Source organism: Phocoena sinus, chromosome 6, assembly GCF_008692025.1.
Source record: "Phocoena sinus isolate mPhoSin1 chromosome 6, mPhoSin1.pri, whole genome shotgun sequence".
Classification (NCBI taxonomy): domain Eukaryota; kingdom Metazoa; phylum Chordata; class Mammalia; order Artiodactyla; family Phocoenidae; genus Phocoena; species Phocoena sinus.
Window position 1 is genome coordinate 110,081,196 of NC_045768.1, and position 25,848 is coordinate 110,107,043.

A 25,848-nucleotide genomic window follows, 5' to 3' on the forward strand; every position below is an offset into this window, starting at 1 on the left:
GAATAGTAAAGCTGGTCTTTTTTATTTCTTTTTTTTTTTTTGGCTATTACTTTATCCCTTAGTCCTATGTAATTAGAGATAGGATCTCATTCATACTATCAGGCCACCTACCCTTTTGTAGATGTTCTAGCACTTTTGTAACATAAAATCAAGTTCTTATTTATCAGTTAATTAAAATAGAGTTCAATTAAATTTTGGATTAAGGATTTAATTATCTAAATCATTGGTAACCCTAGAATCTGGTGAAATTACCAACGAATCAGGTAGAAAAGATCTCCTTGAACTTTATAAAATGTCACTGTATTTGTCAATGATAAAACTAGAAGACGGAAGACGACAATTTTTTTTTTTTTTTTTGCGGTACGCGGGCCTCTCACTGTTGTGGCCTCTCCCGTTGCGGAGCACAGGCTCCGGACGCGCAGGCTCAGCAGCCATGGCTCACGGGCCCAGCCGCTCCGCGGCATGTGGGATCCTCCCGGACCGGGGCACGAACCCGTGTCTCCTGCGTCGGCAGGAGGACTCTCAACCACTGCGCCACCAGGGAAGCCCGACAATTTTTTTTGAAGTCTCATTATTTTTATTATTCATCTAGTTGATTCTAAAAATCTGTAACAGTGGTTCACAAAGTACGGTCCACAGATCCCTGGGGCCCCCAAGACACTTTTCGGTTAGGTCAAGATATTTTCATGATAATATTAAGACCGTAGTACCTTTTTACTATGTTGATCTTTAATCTGATGGCACAAACGCAAAGGTGGGTAAAATCGCTGGTGCCTTAGGGCAAAGCAAGGTAATGGCACCAGCAGGTTCCTGTGATGGTGACGCCCCTCACCCTGCCACAGCCAGCGTAAAGCCAATGCTGCTTACACTGCGTGTCCCGGATGGAGGAGTGAGTCTTCCTTGGGGAGGGTTTATAATTTTTAGTCAATCTCAGCCCTGAGCACATGCTTCAGCATCCTGTCAGACAGGTGGGAGGCGTGCAGAAAGGGTTTCTGTTCCCACCGAGGACGGCGGTCATCTCGAGGATGAACACCATGCGCCCGAGCTCCCGAACCCACCGAGTCCCTCACAGAACGCCACTGCACTTGAAGGGACCTGCAGACAAACCGAGGCCAGTCAGGCTTGGGGATCTGGTATTTCCTCAAACACAGATGAAGGGAGCCTGTCACTTCAAGGAAAACAACTGACGTCATTCGTTGCCGATGATAAAACTTGAACACTCAAGCAAAACTTAGACTCTTGGAATTATGACAGCGTCCCAGGAGTTGAAGACTTTTCTGATGAGATCGACGATGACATTAACACGTGGGGCTTTATTGTGCTTACAGTACAATGAAACTGTCAGTATTTGGAAGATCTGCATTGCTCGGGAAACCAGTACTTTCCAGATGGCCAACACATGATGCTACAGCGTCACGTAAGAGCAGAAGGCCCGTCTAAGGGCGAGACCGACTAACAACAGGGTAGGGAAGGGTCTTCGGAGGGATTCAGATTTTACGTGGCAATTACTTTAAAAAAACTACCACTTGTGTTTTGGTGTAGTATCAACGAAGAACATCTACAGCTATCTGAAAAGGAAATTAGATTGAAAGCACTCCTTTTTCCAATTACAAGTCTGTGCAAGGCCAGATTTTCTTCATCCAAGACAGCGTATGGGCACAGACTGAACGCAGAATTCAGCAGTCTTCTACAAACCAGACATTCAAGGCACTGGAAAAAATCCAGGGCAATTCTACTATTATCAGACTTTTTTTGGGGAAAATTTAGTTATTTTTCATAAAATATGTTAACATGTAATAGCTTTTTCTTCTTATTATTATTTGAATTTAAAACTTCTGTTTTAATTTCAGGATGGTAAATGGTGATAGAGATAGCCCATATAAAAAAACCTTAATAATTTGGGGCTATCGATAATTTTTAAGCAGGTAAAGGGGGCCTGACCAAGAAGGTGAAGAATTGTTGGTCTATAGGCTAGGAACAAGCCAAGCTGTTAAAACAGGTGGACTGTTACATGTTCTACTTTCACATAATTCGTTGCGATACTTGCTGATATATAACTAGAATATCAATTCCTACAACGACCCAGATAAGTACGGTACAAAATTATCTTCAGAGGTCAAGAATATAAGCATTACCAATATTTTTCTTGTTACTTAGAATAATTTCACTCGCAAGTATTAGTAATTCTCCCGATTAGAAGGAAAGGGAATGGAAATAAGGGATAATTCAAGGGAATGGGTTGAATAACTTACAATAAAGCTCAGAGAAATACGCACCAAATTCTGAAAGTGTCATCAGTGGCCCCCACTGACTGAAAGGTGGACGAGGTAAAGGGCAGGATAGGGCCTTTTTACAGTGGGATGACGGGCGGCTATCTCCATTCCACCCCCAGTGTTTGTCATATTAAGAGAGAGAGAGAGAGAGAGAGAGACCCATGTATCCAGGAATGATTACTGAAACACCCTTAATAATGTTCAGATGTTCTGCCATGATGTAGCCTGAGACCCATCACAAAACCCTCACTGCTAATACCTAACTTCGTTTTACCTTCATTTATCTGGCGGTTCAACCGATCTGTGCCTGCTGTCCCCACAATGCTCTAAGTCCCATCTCTGTTCTTTCCACTGTGTTACACACCCTCCACCCTTGCTTGGCACCTCTGGCCAACGTTACCTTGACTGGCCCCTTAGAGCAGTGGGGATTATTAACCAGGGGGGATTCTGCCCTACAGGGCCATGTGGCACAGTCTGGAGACACTCTGGGCTGTCACAGTTAAAGACAGGGAGGGGTGGTGTGTGCCACAGGCATCGGTTGGGTGGGCACAGTCCAGAGATCAGGCTGAACATCCTACAAGGCACAGGACAGTCCGCCTGACAGAGACCGTCAGTACTGCCGAGACGGAGAAAACCCGGCTTAGAAGCAGGAAAGGATCCTGCAGTAATGACATATAAGGCCTCTGCCTTTTACCTTTTTCTAACTTTCTGTTCTCCTCTTTCAAACAGTTAATGTGATGTATATACTGTAATACCCACCTCCACCCCCGACCCTGCCGCCCCGAGCCACTGGTTTAGCGTCACTAACAAGGCAAGGTGGTGTGGAAGCTCGAACTGGGATCCCGCCACCCCAATCTTCTAGTTAATGTGACCTTCAAGTTATCTGCTTCTGAGGCTCAGTTCCATCCTCTACAAATACAGAGAAAAAATAATAATAATAACGCTGTTTCCGCACAGTTATGAGGATGGGAGACAGTGTGTCAGAGAACGGAGCTCACTGCCAGACATACAGCAGGCGCTCCACAAGTGCACAAGGGTGCTGTTGACCCCCACAGGCACTAACTGAGCACCCCTTTCTCCACCAGCCGCTGCAACGGAAAAGTACGGAACGAAGAAGCGGCATCGCGGCGACAGCTCGTCATCTGGGAGTAAAAGACAGGCTTGGACCTCAGGTAAGGCGACCGAGAAACATCCCCACCGCTTGAACAAGTGTAAATGAGCGCCTCGGGGCTGGAGCCTGGAGTCCTGCGGTCACGGCACCGTCCCAGCCCGCGCTCGGCCCCAGCCAGAGGCTGCGCCACGGTGCCACAGGCAGCCAGACCCCAACCGAGGTGGCTTCATCCTCTGCTCAGGACAGACCCTTCGCGGTGTGCCTTGAATAAGAGCACCCGATGCTACTTCCCCAATCGGCAGGAAGGAGTTTGCAGGCTTCCCGGAGCCCCGTCCTGCTGCTCCCCGCTCTCCCAGGAGAAGCCCCAGCAGGCCTGCACCAAGCGCGTCCGCCGCTGGGGGGAGCGCCTGCCCCGCAAGACGCGACGCAAGCGCAGGGCGGTCCCGTCTTTCGCGGGAGACACCCCCGCCCCCTCCTGCGTCTGCGGGGACCGTGGCGCATCCCCAGGGTCTTAGGAACCTGGAGCTCAGGTGCTCAGATCTGTCTCTGGAGCCCTTTTTCCCGGCTCTGGTTTGCTCGCTGGGACTTGCCTTTCTGCAGTAAGTGCGGGTGTTTTGCTTCTGATTGAAACGGCAGTGCTCATTCTACAGCGAGTTACTGGGTTATTAAAAAATAAGTCTCCTCCACATTGGCTACGTTTGGGACAGTGGACTTTCCCCTGGGATTCCATGAAGAGGAACGCAAAACCGTGGCCATTTCCCAGTGATGAACTAAAAGATATTACTGAATGTGAACTGTGTTTTTATATCATTTTAAGTCATGTAATAACTTGTTCCTCTTATATGTTGCAAGGATGACAAAAGAGCAATTCTATTTGTGATACTAAGTACATTTTTAACATATTTGGCTTCAAGTGAGCAAAGGTGATGGACTTACTGACAAGTGTACCCAGGGAGTCATACAAGTTATTCCTGTTGCTCCTCCCCCAGGCCCTGCTTGAGAGGAAACAGCACTGCTGACCCGCCTCACAGCTCTCCCCAGGAATCTTCCCCGCCCGGAGGGGGAGCTGTCAGAACTGACCCCCTGCACGGCAGGCCCCCACGACGGCTGTTCTCTTGCTCTCTGGACAGCCCCTGCCTGACTGGTCCCACCTCACCTACACCCACTCGCATGGCTGGCCTTCTCTCCTGGAGCCTGATCAGTAAAAATGCCTACGCACTCGCCCCGGGCCCAGCTGGTGGTTGCTGGTACTGTGCTTCCAGAACAAACGGTTAGTTTATGCGTGGCCTAAAAACAGCCAGCTTCAGGTAGATGATGCCTCTTAAGTGTGGGCAGCACCTCACTGGGTGTTTGGCTTTGACTCACTGCAATAGGGGCACTCCTGCTCCAATGCCATACACATTTTTTCCCCTGGAAGGCCTTCTGTTTTGTAAATCATGCAGAAAGAAAGAGAAAGAAAAAAGAAGAAAACAAGAAAGGAAGGGAGGAAGGAAGGTAATGGAGGAAGGAAGGAAGAAAGAGGACTTAAAGGAACAACAGGGCTAGGACCAAGCCACTGGAAACCCAGGCCCTAAAGAAACCAAAGTCAATCAGTTAAAGTCGCTACCAACATGCAGTTTCATCACAGCCCATCCCTGGCATCCGCGCAGCCTTGAAGCCCGGGGGCTCATCTTCTCCTCGTGCAGGTCCTGGGAGATATTATCTTCTAGCGCAGGGCAGCGATACCAGAACTAAAAGGTGGTCCAGGGCAGCCTTTCTCCTCCATCATGTTCTGCTTGGCTTCTCGGGGACCCCTAGGGTCCACGCCGCCCAGCACAGTGCAGCACCGGTGTCCTGAGGCCCTCACCCCGTTCCTGGCGCTAGAGAGAAAGACTTTCTTCTCCGGATCTTCATAAATCCACTGTCCTGGCGGTCACTTTAACTTTGGGACACCTTGCCGGCCCACCTCCAAACATCACCATGCAGGAGGAAATGGAGGACCCCCAGGACCACTTCCCTGTTTACCAAACACCCGAGGGCCCTACGCACAGGGGACACAGCAAGGGACCAGGCTGAATCTGACGGTCTGGTGGCCGAAGCACCAGGGGTCGTGCCAGCCTCCGGGTGGAAGGGCCCATGCCTGACGTCCACCGGGCACTGTGGCAGTTCAGACGCTCCCTGCTGAGCGACTGATGACTTTTTAGCAGAGGATAATGACCAAACACTCTGAAAAGACCATCAGCTCCAAATCTCAGATGCTCTAGTAGGAAAGGGTACCAAAACCCCCCCTTCATCTCCATGTCAGAGCTTTGGATGGGTGGGAAACTCACCCTGGAGAGAAAGAAAGAGTCAAGGTCTCCCTGACACTGTCACTGGGGTGGGATGTAACGAGGTACCTCGCGGTGCCTCCGTGCACACAGCTAGCCTCCAGGGACTTACTGTAAACTCCCGGTTGGGGGTGGAAAGCTGTGCGAAAACAAGTCAAGCACCTGGGGTTATACTTTTACCAGGCAAACCCTGTCCTTTTGTAACATGGTGGGTGGGGTGTGTGGGGAGATGAAGCTATGTTCGTGGGAGGGACCTCGGTGACCACACGGGGTCTCGGCAGTACAGAAACGTCCCCCCTGGGGACGGGAGCCACCCCTGCAGGCTGCTGAGGAGGGGGGTTTGAGGCTGCTGGTACCCTGCTAACGGTGGCCCAGAGCAGCAGATGACCTCCATGTCCAGTTTCTGGAGGCACCCCTCTAAACTGCTGTGCGAACTGGGGTGACCTAAGTTACCCCAATAGCTCCAGTAACTCCCATTTGGCTAAATACGTCTCCTGTGGTCAGCCAGGACCTTGAACAAAAATCGGCTGTGCCCCCATCATTGAGAAAATCCCAAAGTGCAGTGTGTGTGTGTGTGTGTGTGTGTGTGTGTGTGTGTGTGGTGTGGTGTGTGTGTTTTCAGATGTGTATGTTTAGAAGAGAAAGAAGAAAAGAAACTAAGTATCAGAACACAATTTATGCTTAAAGTTCATTTGGAAAACCCCTGAACTCACAAAAAGTGGCTCCCAAGAGTAACGACTTTCAGGCCAGTTAGAAAGCAACACTTTTTGGATGTAAAAGCAGCAGCCATGTCCACTGTGGGTCACCTGAAACCAATTTCAAATGTGCTTCCTGCAGGTTAGCTCTACTGCTGCCAGACTGCAGTCTGAAAAATGAGACGTGCTTTGGGTAATCCAAGAGAGGAAAGGAGTGCATGTCAACGGTCGGGACCCGTGCCGTTTGGATGGCGTCGTACAGAACCAGTGCTCATTGTGCCAAAGGAAACTAGGACGCAGCACTGAAGTTCATGTGCACATACGTGATTCACATACACATGTGTGTCCATGATGTATAGACAATTCTAATCATTTGTTTTACCCTCTTATGAGCGGCTCCTTACATTTAGTCAGTGTTAATTGAAACCCATGGGTCACAGTGTATAGGAACTGAAATTAGAAAAGAACCCTATAGCCTATTTTGAAAATACCAACTATCTGATAAATTATATTACTATATTCTACACAAAGGTATCAAAGACAGCCCTTAGCACAGATGGAGAATGAAAAAAGCTCACGACCATAACTACCTTAAATAAAATTAAATATCAGTATTCTGGTATCAGGTAAGAAGAGAATTACCTAGTGTATAAGGCAGGAATGTCAGTGTATAGTATCTTTAAAAAACCACCTCAGTTTCTCACAGACAAGCTTAACAAAGTTATTAACATTTGCATGGCTCTTAGAGTTTTTGAAGCACTTTAACATCTATTATTTCGCTCTTTCAATGCAACTGAGATAGCTTTCTACAAAATAGAAATGCAACAGGAGTGTACGCAGGAGGAAAGGTTAAACAGTAGAAGCAGATGAATTTGTTCAACAAGTCAAGATACTTATTAATTCATTTGTTTGAAACAAAATAGCTTGGATTATATACCCCTGCTTGTCTGCCTTCTTGGGCAGAGAAAGGGCAAGAATAATTTCCACATATTTGCATCCGTCGTTAGTTCACAGTAAAGGAAATAAAATCCTATGCTTTATTAGAAGAAAACCTAACGTAACCGCAAACAGCACTTCCCACAAATGGGCTCGGCCCCCTGCGGGGCTCAGCACGGGGGAGGGGCACTCGCCCGAGGCCCAGGTCTGGGGCACAGGTGCTCTGGGCAGAGCAGCTTGTTCTGATCCTGCCCCCTCCTTGGTCAGTGGTGGCCTTCTCCCCGTTTCTGAGCTTCAAAGCCTTGTACCGATGTCTGATTCCTCCGTCAGCTGCCAGCACCTCCTGTTCTAACTCTTGTTCTCCCCCTGAGTCTCCTTAGTCTGGTTCTGGGGCCTTCACTCAGGTTCCTACTGTGATACTATGGACCCTTTACCAGGTCAGGCCCCCACCCGCTCCGGACACCCCAGCAGCCTGACACTCCTCAAGTTCTCTCGGTACCCCTTCAGTGGGTCTTCCCTGCACGGCATTCAGTGCAGACTATGAAGAGCGGCACTGGGGGCCTGCAAACGCCACCCTCTCTGTCCTACCAGCTGTGTCTCTATGTCTCTGCACTCACTGACCCATCCACGTAAGCCACGGCACCGGACTTCCTCCCGGTCCACACTTACCGTCCTGCCCTCTACACCTGTAACCTCCTCCTGGGAAACCTCCTCATCGACGGGCCCGTCCCTAGTGCTCGCCCCGTAAATCCTTTCCTGACTTCCCTGTAACTCAGCGCGGCCCCCCTCTCCTTCCCTCAGGCTCTTTACGTCGCGGCAACCTTTCCCTTCTCCCCAGGGGTAGATGGCGAGCCCCTTGAAGGCAGGGACTGTACTTTCTTATTGCTGCATCCCTGACGGGCTAGCACAGTGCCTCGTTTATTGGAGAGACTCCATCTCCGCTGAACTGTGCAGAAAATCATGTATATTTTTTTATAGAAAACAAGCGTGAAGGCAGGTGAGGTCATTCTTGGCTCAAGCCTTTAGAAAAGAAGGAGGCCTCCCGTTCCCTCCAAACACTGTTACTCACCCTCCTAATGAGCGATCAACAGCCAGTAAATGACTCAGCCAGGGGATGTGATTCAAAGCTGCAACAGACGTGAGCCTGAGTCACACTGGCAGCTGGGCAGTTCTGTCCTGCTTTTCATCCAAAAAGCCGGAGGGAACGGCCACAAGAACGAGCGAGTGAACCAGGGGCAGATGTTGTAACTGGACAAACAGCTCGAAGCTGGGTTCCCAAGCGTGGCAGGTGGCTCATTATGCGTGACAGAGGCAAGAGAGCAGGCTAATCAGGCCTAGATCCCACAGCTGCGGAGATTCAAGCCCTGTGCAGTACGCTCTCCGGGGGGACCAAGTATGAGGGAGGGCGTGTGTGTGAGGTGGGCCCGTGGGATGCTTTCACTTTGCTGGTAGAGCAGAAAAGTGCTAATATGCACATCAGATACTACGTGAAAATTAGCAGTGCTTTATTTGCTGTTGACCTTTTTATTTTGGCGAAAACTCTTAAAATTGACCACGTTCTAAATTATGAATAACTCAACTTAGAAATTATTTACGAGTCTACACTGAATTTTACAGTGTTCAAACAGGAAAGAAGCCTATCCCATTTTTTTAAAAAAGGTGAGAAAGAATCAAATTTAAAAAATAATCTGGACTCAGTTAAAAAATCTTCTGGGAGTATGTTTGCATATTTTGAGTATAAACAAGAGTTTTCTCACTAACAGAATTTTAGAAAGGGGTTTAGGATCAATTGCTAAGATAGCCTTGGTCCTTTTATCTGACTGGGGACACGATCCTTGCAGGAACATGCAATAATCTTATTTCTAAGCGCTGCTCCAGTTATGCCAGAGAAACTAACAAAGAAATGATCAGCCTATGGAAAGGCACGGCAGGAGGAAGGAAGGAAGATTAGAGGAAAGAAGAAAAGAAGGAAGGTGACGGGTTGGGGGGGAACGCAGTTAGGAAAGACAGCAAAAGGCAGGAAGAAAGACGACTGTAGGAGAGCAAGACCCAGAGAGATGGGAGCTTCAGAGGCGCCTGGCGTGTCTGAAATCATCAAAGGGGACGAAGGCTTTGCCATCAAGGGAGGTGCGAGGAGATGCAAGATGATGCAGACACGGCGGTGTGGGGGGAATCCACATTTTCCAAAAAGCAACAGAGGACCTCAAAGCTGCATAGTTACAGAAACATTCAAGTTTAGACAAACTGTGACCTGAAGAAAGTGCCACAGCAATTAAAAAAGAAACAGCCACTAATACTTAAGTTTCTAACCCCCAGGCGTGTGGTACGACTTTTAGTCTATTATGTCCTTTAATCCCAATGCCAATCCAGGGGGTAGGCATTGGTAGACCCACGTGATGGATCAGGTAACTGATAGGGAGGGTAAGGAGCTGGTCTGAGATCTCGTGTCTGGTAATGGAGCCAAGGTCTGATCCTAGCGGACTCCTTCATTCACTCCTTCATTCACTCACTCATTCATTCACTCTCTCAACAGATGTTCACCACGGGACACGGCCAAGCTCCTGGGTGTCACTTACTGGAAGTAGCTGGTGAAAAAAAGAGACAAATTCCTTGCTCTCGGGACCTTATCATCTAGTAAGAAAGACAGTCAATAGCTAAGTTAACCAATGTCTAATCAGAAAATTTGAGAGATACTAGGAATGAAACGGCCAGAGAGGAGTAATGGAAAATAAAGCAGGCCAGAGAGTCTGACGGAGCCTGAGGGTTGGGAAGGGGCCACAGAGGAAGGAAAAAGCCCACAGAGGTGAGGGAGCTGGTGGGGGGGGGGGGGGGACGTGCAAACGCCCCCCCCGCGGGAGAAGATGTCCGGCCAGAGCGAGGTGGGCAGGCCCGGAACGTTTTATTCTAGGTGCTCTGGGAAGGCAAAGAATGATGTTACCCGGGCTAGGTGTCAACAGGCAGGAGGCGCTGGCGGGATTCTAGGAGAGATGACAGTGGCGTGGCCGTGGCTGGTGACAGGGGAGGTGGAAGGGTGGACTGGAGACGGAGCGTGGTGGCAGGAAGAAGAGGCCTGGGGGACAGAAGGGATGTGAGGGGCGCAGGAGGGGGAGCCACCGAGGACCACACTAGTCCTGGGCGCTGCCCTGACGTGTATGCATGTATGCCTTTGATCTTCTTGGCATGTTTCTTTCTTCCTTTTTTAAAATTATAGTTGATTTACAATGTTTCAGGTGTACAGCAAAGTGATTCACTCACATATGTACATATATATATACATATGAATATACCTATTCTTTTTCAGATTCTCTTCCATTATAGGTTATTTCAAGATACTGAGTATAGTTCCCTGTGCTCTACAGTAGGTCCTTGTTGGTTTTCTATTGATATTCTACATCTTAGCACATTTCTTACACCGAAGAGTGAGCTAGATTATTTTAAACTGATTTTCAAACTGGTGTTTTACATGTGTACCTTTTATAAGTAATTCATGTGCTAAAATCTCCGTTTCCACACTGAGCTCACCCTGGGATGGCCACCCTGCCCTGGTCCACACTGTCCAGGAAGGGATGGGGCAGAGCAGGGAGAAGGCCTTTCTAACCGGGCCATCTGGGGTAGGACCACAGCTCTGCCATTTCTCTGGGCAGATACAGAGAAGTCACTGCGCTAAGCCTCAGACTTCACATTCACACGTGGCAACTCTCTCACAGTTTGCTTGTGAGAATCAAATAAGATCACTTGCAGGAAGTCCTGGCCTGTAGCAGGAAGTCAGTGTTAGACTCTCCCCTTCCTTTCCTTCCCCATCATGGTGAGGAGAAGGCCATCAAGAGGTCCTCCGAGAACCCCCCCCCCGTGACAGACGCACGGTCTGAGACTGTCTCGGGTAACTGGGATGCACTCCAGGGAGGACCGCAGATCCTGTTTGGGGGCCTGAAGTGTCCACGCACGGCAATTCTCGCTCTGTAACAACAACCTCAGCCCCTGCCTAGGGGGGCTGCCAGATAAAATACAGGATGCACAGTTAAATTTGGAGTTCAGATAAACCACAAGTATTTTTAATGTATAAGTATATTCCAAACACTATTTGGGACATACTTATACTAAACATTTTCCATTGTTTAACTGAAAGTAAATTTGACTGAGCATCTGCTATTTTTTTTTTTTTCTTTCTAAATATGGCAAATCTGCGACCAGGCAAATCTCTGCATTGGTCAGGAATAACTGCTCCCACACTCTCCCTTCACAGTCCCCCGAGATGCTCCAATTCTTCTCTGTACTAGAGGTTATGTCCCTCACCACCCTGGTTCTCTACTGCTTCTCTTTCTTTCTTCTCTGCATATTTCATGCACCCCCCTCTCACTCCTATCATATCAATATAGGAAGGTCCAAAGTCTCTGGAGTAGCCCTCTGGTAGGTCCAGAATTTGACTGCAGGGTCATAAAGGATGCTGCTGTGGGGACCGTGTGTGTGTGCGTGCGCCTGCTGTGTTCACTTCTTAAAACGAGGACTGTGTTAATCACGCATCACAGGGAATACATCTGGAAAGTTTTGTAGTAGCAGTGAATTAAACTTGCATCCACACTGTGGAAGCTAATGGAAGCTGCTTAGACCCTCTGAGTAGAATCAGTTAGTGAATAAACTGAAGGAGAAAAAGCTTTGAGTTCATTCAATAATCACCATTATCAAAAGTCAAGAGTTGGAAACCCTTTGTTTTAAGTCACACTACATGAAAAGCACTTGAACGTGAGGGCTACGGTTTCATCTGTCTGAAGGCGCCTTTTATACAGTACATACTCGGGAGCTTCCGTTCCCAGTTTCAGTGCTGAGGGTAAGAAGGGAAGAAGGCAAACAACCAGTTAGTTCCAGAGGCAACCCGAGCACCATTCCTGTTTACCGTCCCACAGCAAGACAAGGAGCTTTGTCCAGAAGGAGAAACAACGCACCAAGAGAGACAGCTCTGTTATTCACACGTTGTCAGGTGAACTTAAAGCACCTCCTATCAAGAGTTACTTCACAGCCTGGTACAAGCTCGTTTTCTCTCTGTGGACTGGGAACAGAACGTTCAGACCGGTGCCCATCCGGGGACAACACTTTGAGCAGCAGTGGTAGAGGAGACCCCAGAATTTTATACGCCACACCCTCAGTAAAATAACACAAATGGGGAGATCTCCCCCTTCTGGCCACTTCGTGGACCAAAGACCCTCTTATTCCCTTTCAGTGAAGGCACAAAATATGTTTTGCACTCTAACCATCTAAGTAAGTCTAGGTATCTATGGAAACGCGCGCCCAGGTCAGAAAGGGGAGGGGTTGTGCTTACTCTTCTTGTCGTAAGTCACTGACGCTGCGGTCCAGGGAGATCATGTCACTCGCCACCATGTTAAATCCAAACTCTTTAATGCTGGCTTGAACTGCATGTTTGAATTCTGGTCCCAAAACCAACGGCTTGGCTTTCTCTCCAGGGCCACCAAACACTCCGTGAGGCTCGGGCTCTTTGGGTTCAAAGTTACCGAGGACCCCTGGGCGGAGCACAGGATCACGGTACGTGAAAGTCTGAGGCTTAAATGTGAGATACTGCCTCTGCATTATGTCTTTCTGGTTATCTCCTCCAGCATGGCGCTCTTGTTCATGTTTGGCCTTGTTTTTTCTTCTAATAGACTCTAAGTCCACTTCTACTCCTTCAACATGAGGCCAGGGCACCACGGGTTTGAATCTGTCATCCCCAGGAGCTAGTCCATTGCCCCCTCGGTCAGGCATGGGGTTATTAACAGCTCTGTCTTCCTACACAAAAGGGAGGGGGATATACAGTGAGTACATGAAGGCAACCACAACAGAGTTTATGACACCAATTTTCATGTTTTCAAAATAGCTGAGGCAACAAATGGTCTGAAATATGAAACAGAAGTAGGCCATGAATCAGGGCCCCCAATAGAAGGTACCTTTCCCAGGGGGAACCAAGAAGAGACTATTTCCTTGCCTAACAGTTCCAAAACAAAGGGGTGGATACATTTTTTTACTTCTCCCCTTATAAACACGACTCTATCAAAGACCCCTTAATAAAGCATATTGCTGTTTTCTTTCTTTTCCCCTATTTTTTTGGCTGCGCTGTACAACATGTTGGATCTTAGTTCCCCCAGCAGAGATCGAACCCGTGGCCCTTGCAGTTGGAACCATGGAGTCTTAACCACTGGACCGCCAGGGAAGTCCCAAAGCACACTGTCACAGGTCAGAGCAATGAGGTTCTAGGACCTGTGACTAAAGGAGGCACTTAACAGGTCCCGTTGTACAGTGTGGTTTTCCCAGTTATCTGGTGTACGAGGAATATGATATTTTGTGGGTCACACAGCCACGTGGTGGCAGTACTGTTAGGCATCACCCACCCCGAGGCTGGCTTCGTGCTCCAAATGCCAGAGGAACAGGGCTGGGATTTGCACTCAACAGCCCCCATTAGGTATTCCCTGCTCAGTGAAAGTTTAGCTGAGTTCCAAACTATTAAAAAAAAAAAAAAAAAAAAAAAGCTCTAGTGACTGTAACAGAGTCAGCTGGGGCTTTTAAACCACACCCAGTACCTAAGTTGGCCATGTTCCAGAAGCAACCCAAGGAAACACAGACGCTGTGTGTACAGGTATTCTGGGAGGGGTGTCTCCCTTTCCTCACCCCCTGCACATATCTTCCCGTCAGAAGTCCTGAGTGCAGGGTGTCCCTGGTGGCGCAGTGGTTGAGAGTCCGCCTGCCAATGCAGGGGACACGGGTCCCAGCCCTGGCCCGGGAAGATCCCACATGCCGGGGAGCAACGAAGCCTGTGCGCCACAACTACTGAGCCCGCATGCCATGACTACTGAGCCTGCGCTCCAGAGCCTGCGAGCCACAACTACTGAAGCCCGTGTGCCGCAACTACTGAGCCCGCGGGCCACAACTACTGAGCCTGCACTCCAGAGCCTGCGAGCCACAACTACTGAAGCCCGCGCGCCTAGAGCCCGTGCTCCGCAACAACAGAAGCCACCGCAATGAGAAGCCTGTGCAGGGCAACAAAGAGCGGCCCCCCGCTCGCTGAAACTAGAGAAAGCCCACGCACAGCAACGAAGACCCAACGCAGCCAAAAATAAATAAATAAATAAACAAACAAACATTAAAAAAAAAAAAGAAATCCTGAGTGCTTTTGCTTCTGGGGTGTCACATGTGAAGTTTTTCCTGAATCCATGCACAGAGCCTTGTGTCTCAACGTCAGCATCACCTCCGTGGCTTTAAGTATACTGATGTCTGCGTCCCACCCCTCAGACACTGTGATTTAATTGGTTGGGGCATCAGAATTTTAAAAGCTCCCCAGGTGATTTCAATATGCATCAGGCTTGAGCTCCTCTGGCTTTAAAGGGAGCACCTCCAGCTATAACCAGCAGAGGTCGATAGAGAATGTGTGCAGCTGGGCTGGAGCGAGGTGAAGAGGTCAGAACCAGAACCGCAGACGGCCGGCTGGTCTGCCACCCCCCCCTCACGCCAAGATCCCCTGGTTCCTTAAGAGATTCATGAAAGAATTAGTATCCCCCTCCCACTGACATGTTTCTACAGTGTTAGAGCTGTCTTCAAAAATGAAGTTAAAAACTTCAAAGAGTACAGAAGGCTCCAGCTGTGATGCTGATATGCAGGCTGCCGTCTACCAGTAGTTTATCTAGAGACAAAGGTCTCTTTGGAAAGCCAGCTAACTCAAATGTGAATTTAGTCGATGATGAAGTTTTGGTAACGGCTAGCTAAGGACTGACTTGAGAGAGTTCAAAAAGGAATTTAACAAGTTTATCTCTTTGTTTAGGTAACACTATAAGCATGTGATACAAAATTCAAAGGATCGCAAAGGGCATACAGTGAAAGGCAAGTTTTCCTACCTTCCCTTCCGCAGAGGTGCTCACAGCCAGCACTTCCTTGTGAATCTTCCTAGAGATATGACATGCAGATATGAACATACATGTGTATGTATGACAAGAATTTTTTTCTGAACGTGGGACACAGATTTTAATTGACCGATTAATTTTAAAAGGAACCCTAAGACGTTACAACCAGTTCAAAGGTGAATCCAAAGAACAGACAAATATGTAAATACCAAGAATACTGCAAAGAATTTACAAATAGCGGCAAAACTGGTAAAACTGGTCAACATCCAGGCTGCATTCCACAGTACGTGACTGCCATTTCAACGGACGAGATGCCTGTCCATTACTAGCAGTTTTCTATCATTTACAGGATGGTAAACAGCTCAGAGATAATGAAAGGGTGAGATAACACAGAAAGCCGAGTTAGGTAATGCACCCCATAATCTTTTTGGTCCATTTCAAAGTTTCTCCACAATTTTCCTCCTGTAGCACGAAACAACATAAGATGCAGCACTTCACCTAACCATCTAATGGGATGCCTGTCCAGGTACAGGTGGATAAGCCTTCTGGATCAGGTTTCTGACCACCGCACACCTGAGTCGAGTAGTAGGGACGTAGCTGAAGCCTAACCTGTGAGCTCTAAGGGTCAGAGTAGGGCTAGTCTGGAGGCAGGAAGCAGCCTTGCCTGAGATCCGTGTCCCGAAGCACTGAGGGCTCTGGTGGGAATTAACCCGTCCTGAGGAGAGGAAGCCAAGCACGCCTCTGTCACCAAGAGGTAGGCGCGGAAGCTGGGGGGTGATTCCGGTGATGGGAAAGTGTCCTTTTCTCCACTTATCTCCTGGCTCTTTCCAAAATTATACTACACAACCGCAGGGTTGTAATAAACAAATTAAAATAGAGAGGTCATTATAAAACTCTCAGATACTGGACTCAAGTTGTTGATGTTGAACAAAGTACCCCACAAGAAAGGAGGAAGACGTGGTCCCCCCACTTCAACTTTCCACATCAAGGCTCAGTGATCCAGTAACGGGGTAGGTAAAGAATGAGGGGAGGGGAAAAGGGACAGAAGAGTACACGGAACAGGTCACCGAAGGTCAACAGAGCATGCTCTGTAGGGCCTAATATTCCACTGGGGGAAAACGGCTTTTACTGGAAGAACGCGCAACACGAGAGCACGTGAAATCAGGGACCCGAATTGTGAGAGACGTGCTGTGGTTTAGTTGCGTGGGGTCTGATGTGAGACTCGCAAACCTAAACGTTTCTCAAACTCCCCCACCTCAACAAGAGAACGTTTAATGGATTCGAACTTCGTGCTCATCTTCCTCCAAAAATTGTTCTGATCTTCCCTTTGTCTAACCTTTGACTCTTTTTTGGGCCGCCAGGCTCGTGCGATCTTGTTTCCAGACCAGGGACCGAACCCAGGCCCTCAAGCAGTGAGAGCTCAGAGTCCTAACCACTGGACCACCTGGAAGTCCCCTAACCTTTGCTTCTTGGTGTTCTCTGTAGATCTGTTAGGGGCGTGCCTGTCACTCCTACTCACTCTGGCGTCCTCCTCTCCCGAGCGAGGGGCAGGTTCAGTTGATCTCTCCTACCCCCGTTTCCTCAGCCCACATCTCACTTCTCATCTCTGGGCCCACAGTCAACTGCTTCCTCAACATTTCTGCCTGAATCAACCTGGCACCTAAACTGAAAAGACCCCAGAATGAACTTCCCATTTATGTCACACACCCGTTTCCCTTACTGTCCTCCCCACCTCGGGGACGGGAGCCACTGCCCAATCAACCGATCAAACACCAGTCCTACGTTGCCTCCCCAGCCACTTGCTCTGACAGCCTATCAGTCCCTGACCCCTGTCAACCCTACTGCCTTGTGTAGCTCCTGAGCCCGGTCACTTTCTCCATACCCTCGCTGCCGTGAAATAAGATTCGTATTCTAACGGCAAGACAAGAAAAATTTCAACACAGAAGTTCTTCTCTGCCCCTTGGCCTCCTCTCTCCCCCACCGTGCACTGTGTGTCTGCATTATACATCAACCCAACCCCCCATCGGCAGAAATACCTGCTCGGCCACCAAGAGCAACATTCTCCCGGCATCAACAAGACAACTGCTTAAAAGACAACATTCCGTCTTGAGCTTGGAAGGGCTCACATGACCCACCACGATGCCACTTAGATCTGGATCATGTAAACTGTCAATGATACGGCATTGGATGTAGCGCCCTCTGTCTCAAAAAACTTAAATACCTGTACCTGGACTCCTAACAGGCAGAACAGTTCTCAGAGCTTTCTGAGATGCTCTTCCTGGGTTATAATCCTCAAATTTGGCTCAAAAATTTTTTTCTGTTTCTTTCTTAGCTTAATTTTTTGCCAACACTGCCAAGGCCACTCTGCCCTCTTAACAGGATGACTAGAACAGGAAGAACAGTGACGACTGCAAACACTGTGTTCTAAGTGCTTCACGCATATTAACCTATTCAACGCCAAGAGTTAGGTTCTGTGATTACCACCCCCATTGCACAGACAGAAGAGCCAACAGAGAAGTGACCTAATGCCGGGATCAGTACAAGGCAAGGCTGGAACGTGCCTCCGGGCAGAGCCCGTGCGCCCGAACCCCGGGCATTAGTGCTTCTCCTTCCAACGCGTGCACTCGCTGTCTCTCGTCATTACCGTTCTGCACAGCAGCCGGTGTGACTTCCCTGAAATTCAAGTATGAACACGTCCCTTCCCCTGCTTCCAGGCTCCACGCCGGCCCTCTTCCCTCAGGAGAGCAGGCACTCTTCCCAGAGCTTTTCCGGCTCCAGCCTGCACTCATCTCTCCACCTCACCCCCTGGGGCAGGAGCAGGAAACACTCCAGGCTTTTTAGACCTCAGGGTCTCTGCCGCAGTTACTCAAGATGCCATTATAGTGCCCAGAGCAGCCAGACAGTACGTAACCGAATGGGTACAGCTGTGTTCCCACAAAACCTTGTTTACAAAGACAGGCTAATGGGGATGGATTTGCCCCCAATCCCTGCACTAGACTGGAAGTTCCGTGGAAGGGGAGGGACCACGTCCATGGGATGCACCACTGCACCCCCATGCACGCAATCCTAAGTATTTACTGAATAAATGCATGAATCCTACAATATCTGCCTGACTTATGAGAGAGAGTCTGAGAGGGAAAGGGAGAACACGGACAGGGAAAGAGGGGCTTGATCAGACAGAAGCTTCCTAGCGATACTTTATATTCTCTGAAGAGAGGAGGACCTAACTTTATATTCTGTGCACAGTGCTGTATTCTTAATAACGCTGTATAACAGACACCAGAAAAATTGAATTTGCTCACTTCTCAAAGCCTCCATGTCATTAAATCTGAAGGCAAAACCAAATACGAGAATTGTCTGCCTAACCCCAAGTCAATTAAGAATAATCACGTCAAATCGTCATGTTATATGATTCAAAGGATGACTGTAAAGTAGTACAACACTCAACTCCCCGGAGAGGGAGAACTACAGGCTCCTTCTTCCTGGGAGGGAATGAGAGTCAGCAGTTGCCTTTGTGACTTGCTGGTGTTAAGATACCTTCATAAGCACGAGCTGATTTCCTTAACAGTCAAAATCAATGGATCACTATTGACGATTGGAAATGGAAAACAGAATCGGGAGATAATCTTCTAAGATCAGTATGTTTGTAAAGGTGGAAATGTACTGAAAAACAGAATCACTAATCACCAGATGGAAATACGGGGTTAACAGGAATCAGGTCTGACTACTCACTTTCCATCTTACAATTCACCAAGCTCCCCCTTGACCCCGAATCACCCTTACGCACGGTATCTTTCCAAGATGGTCATGCCTCGGTAGAAATGATGAATACAAGGGAATTTAGAGCAAAGGAAAGTAACACAGACTTGGATCTGAAATTCGAGGTGAGCCTAGAAAGCTAAGCTCATAATGAAGAGCTTCTGCAGCCACCAGATCTCTTGAGAAATCAGCTTTGCTTTGGGACGTGGCCGCCACTAACAACTGCTCACGATTTGGCCGTCATTCTGCCTGAGCCACACAGTTTACAACATAACAGGTCAAATTTAATTCTACAGTTTAAAGCCCTCTTGATAAATTAGAAAAATCCGATCTGCATCCCTTCTCCAGCTGCACTCAATCACTCACTCACCTAGGAGGAGCAGAAGACAGCATGGAGGGAGGGATGAGAATAGTCAACGAAGTTCAGAAGAAACGGAGCGAGCCTGTGGGCGGGGTGTCCCCAGACTCTCCCCAGCGTGTGGCAGGATGTAGGTATGGGTGGGGTGCTCCAGCCTCAGCACCCGGTTTCTCTCTGGTTACTACAGCTGGATTCTGAGCTGGCCCAGCCCCTGCTGACATCCTGTGCTCAGGAAGACCACCCACTCTGGCTCCTTTCAGAGGCCTGAGAGTTGACGGCACTGCCCTGGGTGTCGGTGGCCCTTCTGGGGCATGATGGGTGGGGGGAGGGCAGTGTCAAGTAATCTGTCTGCTTCATCAGGGCTTGAAATGGATACACTCAAGATGAAACAGAGGAGTCACCAACCCTTGAATACGTAGGGTGTCCTCCCTTATGGAAAAGGACCCTATTCAAGTACATTTGAAGACCAATGGCAAAGCCTCTGTTAGCAGTTACGGCAGAACTGGAAATGGAGGAGGGTCTGGCTTATCAGTGAGAAAAAGCATTACATTCCGACAGAATGACTATCTGCCCTAAGAAACGGACTGACTCAGCAGGGATGCCAAGCACCAGGCCAGGATATAAACCAAAAGGGAACAGCATGGAGAAGGCAGCACAGCTGACATCACAGTAACTGCTCCACCAAGAGGAACTCAGGTCAGCAGCCCTAACAGCACAGGCTAGACCTGGGCAAGTAACCACCAGTCACAGGCCACTACACAGTAAGCCAGGGGGACCGAGACTTACCCTAGGGACAATGCATCCCTGGACTGTCTGGAGCTCCTGTTACATCAGAGCTGCTGACATTGGCAGCCAGTCACCAACGGGAAAGGCAGTGCCGCACTTTAACCACCTACCAGGTTCAGAGTCAATTAAATGCCCCTCCCCCTTAGTCAAATGAGCGGTATATGATATGCAGTATATAATACAGATCTGTCCTGTAGTTTGTAAGACTGAAGTTAATAGGTGTCCTCTGGACTTCCTGGTGGTCCAGCGGTGAAGAATTCACCTTCCAATGCAGGGGGACGTGGGTTGGATCCCTGGTCGGGGAACTAAGATCCCACATGCCACAGGGCAACTAAGCCCGCGCACCACAAATACCGAGCCTGCGCACCAAAACTAGAGAGCCTGCGTGGTGCCGCAGCGAAGAGCTCACGTGCCCTGGAGCCCGCGTGACACAACTACAGAGAGAGAACCCGCAGGCCGCAACTGGAAAGAAGCCCACGCACCTCAATGAAGAGCCCGCATGCTGCAATTAAAGATCCTGCATGCTGCAACGAAGACAGCCCCCCCGCCTGTCATAACTAAGACCCCATGCAGCCAAAAATAATAATAAACAAATAAATACTTAAAAATATAGGTGTCCTCCTAAAAAGTGGCTATATCACATTTTTGAACATTTACTCATGTTAATAAAGGGAGATTTCCATTGTAAAAGAGCCTCCTGATAAATTTCATAGTTGTGCGGCTAGTTGAGATTTGTAGATTTGTATTTTTGTGCATATCACATGGTATTCTTAAAAGAAGTGTCCATCTGCACCGGCACCATGATTTTCTGAAGATAAATTTGCGATCTGCCTGACTTACATAATGAGAAACTTTCAGGTTATATGTAAAATACTACATAGTCAGTAGAAAAGTATCAACTATTTTGGGGCAACCAACTATGTGAGTTATTGAAGACAGCCTCCTGAAGGTTATCTAAAATTAGCTACATTTTCTGATGCCTGGAGCCGGCTGTCAGTTGATGCTGTCTAGCATCCTTTAGTCCACTCCCTCTGGAGGCTGCAAGTTCCCTTTTTAAGCAGAAGGCAAAGGCAAGCACTTCATCCCAGCTGTTTCTAATCCACTCAAGGCTTTTCCTCCAGGTCAATGATGAAATCTGGATGCTGAGAGTGGGAAACACTGACCCCTTCCAGCCTTTAACATTATCCAAGAAACAAAACAAGAGTTAAGCAGCTTTCTCCCCACCACTATGTATAAAAACATGGCCACGTCAGTTTCATTATGTTCCACCTTTGGATAATAATTATGCACTGAGGGTATCCCAAGTTATAAATTAGCCAGTGTCCAATTTCCATCGTTTTCTCTGGTTCGAGTAAATACTTCAGTACGTTTCCAATATTTAACATCACTCATACCATTGGACACTGTATGTGGGTACACTTTTCTTCTTGTGTTTGTGGGCGTACCTCTTCATTCAGGGTTTAGGAACATCACTCTTTAAGTGGCAAGAAATATTACCTTTATCTCACCAGAACCCAAACTTAATGGACAAGTAAGAATTTCATTATAGGACATATATTTATTTAAACTGTTTCACAGATGAGAAGCAATACTAAAAAGAAAGACTTCTGAAATATTAAAAAAATTCTAATTTTTAAGTTTGATCTCTTTCAACTCTAGATTAACTCCAGTGATTAGGTATAGTTTAAAAGCGGTTGACAGTGATATTAGTAAGCGTGGGTAATAAAATCCATCACGTTTCCTCAGAAGCATATGGTACACTTTAAAACAAAACTTAGTTTAACCAAACTAAAATAAGTGATCAAATTGGTTAAAATTATGATAAAATTTACTTTTTAATAACCACGTCAATGCACAGCATTTTTAAAAAGGTATCAGGGTAAACTGCAAATTCCTTAGTAATAAAAACTTTCCATTTTCAACATATAAATTCAAATTACAACTGGAAAAAGGGAGATTTCACACAAGATCCTTCTCTGCATTAACACTATAATCTCTAATGTTCTATTTTGTAAATGTGAAATTATCATTAAGCACCAGCTGTTCAAGCCAGCAGGTTTGAATGCCCCCCGGACCCCCATTCTCCCAGGTCCCGAATATTTCTAACACTGTTCTTCCCAAATTGCCTTAGGATCTGTTCACATGTTTCTCCCCAGTCAAACGAGGGCTCTCGGAGGACGGTTATCTGTGTGTAGACAGTAGGTACTCAATGCGTGCTTCTTCATGGACTGAGCAAATGGGGAACATGTAGCTGGGGGGGGGGTCACATCACCTATTTATCTGCTGGAATATAAACTGGCTTTGAATCCACTGCCTTATGCCACTGCCGGACCTGGTTTAAGTTAGCATTTTGAGAATCCAAATGAGATAACTGAAAACATTACTTTCCCTACAAATCTAAAATTTGAATAATCCTTTTTTTAGTTTCTCTTCTTCAGATCTGAATAAATCATGTCTGCAAGTGAAATTTGTTATTTCATGGAAAATGAGTACTTCATTTAAACACAAGAAAGTAAACCTGCTGGTGTTAGTCTGAGCCTCTAGTCCAATTTATCTTGCCAATGGTCTCCTGCTAAATTTGGTCCTTGTTTTTAAAACTGAAATAAGCTAGAGATTCTAAATCAGGTCAGAAAACGACCAGATAGTACTCAAGAGGGAATACATTAAAAGAAGAGATGGGCAGATAAAAGACCAAAATATAGGTTAATGTCTACAAATAGGAAAATAACAAACTGGTTATCCTTTTACAAAAAACTTTTATTTCGGGCTTCCCTGGTGGCGCAGCGGTTGAGAGTCCGCCTGCCGTTGTAGGGGACACGGGTTCGTGCCCCGGTCTGGGAGGGTCCCACATGCCGCGGAGCCGCTGGGCCCGTGAGCCATGGCCGCTGAGCCTGCGCGTCTGGAGCCTGTGCTCCGCAGCGGGAGAGGCCACAACAGTGAGAGGTCCACGCACCGAAAAAAAAAAAAAAACTTTTATTTCTGAGACTGTTTAATGGCCCAGATCAAAGTTATTATCATAGACAACTAACCAAGAGGTCTATGAAACATGCAATGTGAACACCTTGACGAAATCCAGATAACTTTTATTTTTCATGCCTTAGCTCATTAACGGAGTCATATATATACTTCACAGGTTTAAAACAATATTTATTATTGTGAATATTTAGTATTAAATCTCTAGCTGATTCGAACTGAATTTTAAGAATCAAACATAGATACTAAACAATTGATCAATAAATCGGGACTTCCTACGTGGTCCAGTGGTTAAGACTCTGTGCTCCCAATGCAGGGGGCATGGGTTTGATCACTGGTTGGGGAACTAAGATCCCGCACGGCGCGGCCAAAACAAACAAAAAACCAAAATCAATAAATCATTTTGTAGTAGATTTCAAAAGGTGAGGAAGCTATATTTGCCATCATTTCAGTGGTAACAGCACAGATGTCGAAACAGGGCTGTAAGAACAAGGCACACCAATGTCACTTAAAAGCCCCATCTCCCACAGGTAATGAAAGGTGGATTATAATACCTCTTAGAAATCATAAAAGGATATAGTGGGTAACTCTCTGTGTTTGGGAGCTAAGCAATTACTGAACTTTAAAAAGAAAGTTCCTAAGTGGTATTTTCATTCTAAAATTTTTTTTTAAATTGTCAACATTTCATAATAAATATCCTACCACATTATTCCTACAAAATGACCTGTCTAAAAATAAGAAAAGTATTGGGGAAAGAGTGAGGAGAAAAAGATGAAAGTAAAGCAAAGAGAGAAAGATGGTAAATTAAAATCTGTGAAGATTTTTAAACACATGAATAATTTATGTATGCATATATATTATGTATGTGATGATGGAGAGTGGTAATACACATTTAAAAGCCAAACAGCTTAGTAGGATAAGATGCAAGAAATTAACCCTGCTGAACAGACCCTTTGCAGGAACCATCACAGCATTCTGTCAGGTGGAGACCGGAGGACCCACTGAGAGCTGAACTGGCAGAAGATGAGGCCCCACCTGGCCCTCCTCTGCCCACCTGCCCACCCACATACTTTGGGACCTTCTCTCAGCCTGGGCCAATCAACTCCACTTTCTTACCTAGAAGAGCTGACACGTGCTCCACTCTCTTTTCCAGATCACCTTTAAAGTATTTTAAAAGAGCGAGCCCTACATCCGTCCCTGGGGACCATGCTGTTAAAACTTCTTTTTTCTTTTTTAAATCCAGGCACATGCTTATTTAATCCTATCCTTTGATTCCTGTTTCCAATATAACAATACACTTCATAATCTAATACCAGTCAACGCCAAACAGTTTAACTCTTAATTCTCCTTCGCATCTGGTGATCCCAGTGAAAGCACTAATGATTTCCAAATCTTCCTGAAAACTTTCCTGGAAATTATGTCACCACGAGGATCATCAATAATTCTTAGGACGTTAAGGAAAACATTTTACTAGGGGAGAGCAGAACGAGGTCAAACGTGGTATCTGTGTCAAGAGAGAACTACTGTAAAACCCTTTTGAAAGCTGAGAAAGCAATGTCCTATTACCTCTCCAGGGGAGAAGTTCTAGAATGAACACAGCACTCCCACGTGAAGTGCTGCTACTTTGCAGAGGGAAATGCATCAAACAGCCTCTCCTCCAGGGCTTCCTTGCTTTGCCCCGAACATAAAAACAGCATAAAAGCGTATAAAACAGCTCATAAAACAGCACGGCAATGTGGGGCTTTACCCACACATACACTGTGATTGGTATAAAATAATCTTCTCTTGCAAATATGAAAATAAAATCACCTCAGGAAAGAAAATACCTCAAGATTTTCAGGGCAGATGTATCATTTTAAAGCGTGGAGTAACATTTACTACCATGTAACATTTACTACCCTGTGGACAAGAAATCCATTTTGGGAGGGGTGACAAGGAACTGTAACTATGTGAGAAAGAAAAATACCCTCAGAGTAGATCAGGGTTATTCATGTAATAAACTTTCTGACCTTTTACTTTTCATCTACAACAGGCCTGGTCTCAAGAGGGAATGCTTATCCAGGGATCCTCTAGTTTATCATGAGTGGTATTTGGCATTCAGGTTAATATTTATATACGTCATTAAAAGGTAAAAGAACTAAAAAAAAAGAAAGGTAAAAGAACTGTCCTTCTAGTTATTCAAATATTTATTATAGGTCTGCTACCCGCCAGGCGCTCTCTGACATGTTAGAAGGTGGCCCAGGCTTCTTCGCAGGGGAAGGGAAGCCGGAAGCGGCATGACCTGGGTTTGCAAACACTCCCCATCCCAGAAGCGGTGGGAAGGATTGCGAGATGGGAGGAAGAGTGGGGCCTGGCAGCCTTTCTAGACCGAGGCAAAGGCACCAAAGCATAAAAAACGCAGGGAGGGCTTCCCTGGTGGCGCAGTGGTTGCGAGTCCACCTGCTGATGCAGGGCACACGGGTTCGTGCCCCGGTCTGGGAAGATCCCACACGCCGCGGAGCGGCTGGGCCCGTGAGCCATGGCCGCTGAGCCTGCGCGTCTGGAGCCTGTGCTCCGCAATGGGAGAGGCCACAACAGTTAGAGGCCCGCGTACAACAAAAAAATAAATAAAAAACAAACAAACAAACAAAAAAACCCGCAGGGACTCTTCAGTGAATGCAAATGGCCTGGTGTAAGGAGTGGAGAGGACCAGTGGGGAGGTGGCAGGAGAAGAGATGCTGGCGGTGCCTCTTAAAGGCCAAGGTTCTGACGGCACCCTGTGGAGCGCGGGCGCC

The 25,848-nt window shown here is 47.2% G+C and overlaps 1 protein-coding gene across 3 annotated transcripts in view; it reads right to left on the reverse strand.

The window, feature by feature from the left end:
* The window catches only part of GALNT7 (polypeptide N-acetylgalactosaminyltransferase 7), a 120,132-nt gene that overhangs the window by 46,757 nt on the left and 47,527 nt on the right, over positions 1-25,848 (reverse strand). For all 3 annotated transcript variants that reach the window (XM_032634659.1, XM_032634658.1, XM_032634660.1), the window contains exon 2: positions 12,636-13,096. In XM_032634659.1, the coding sequence (XP_032490550.1) occupies positions 12,636-13,096 (461 nt within the window). The remainder of the gene's footprint in view (positions 1-12,635; positions 13,097-25,848) is intronic.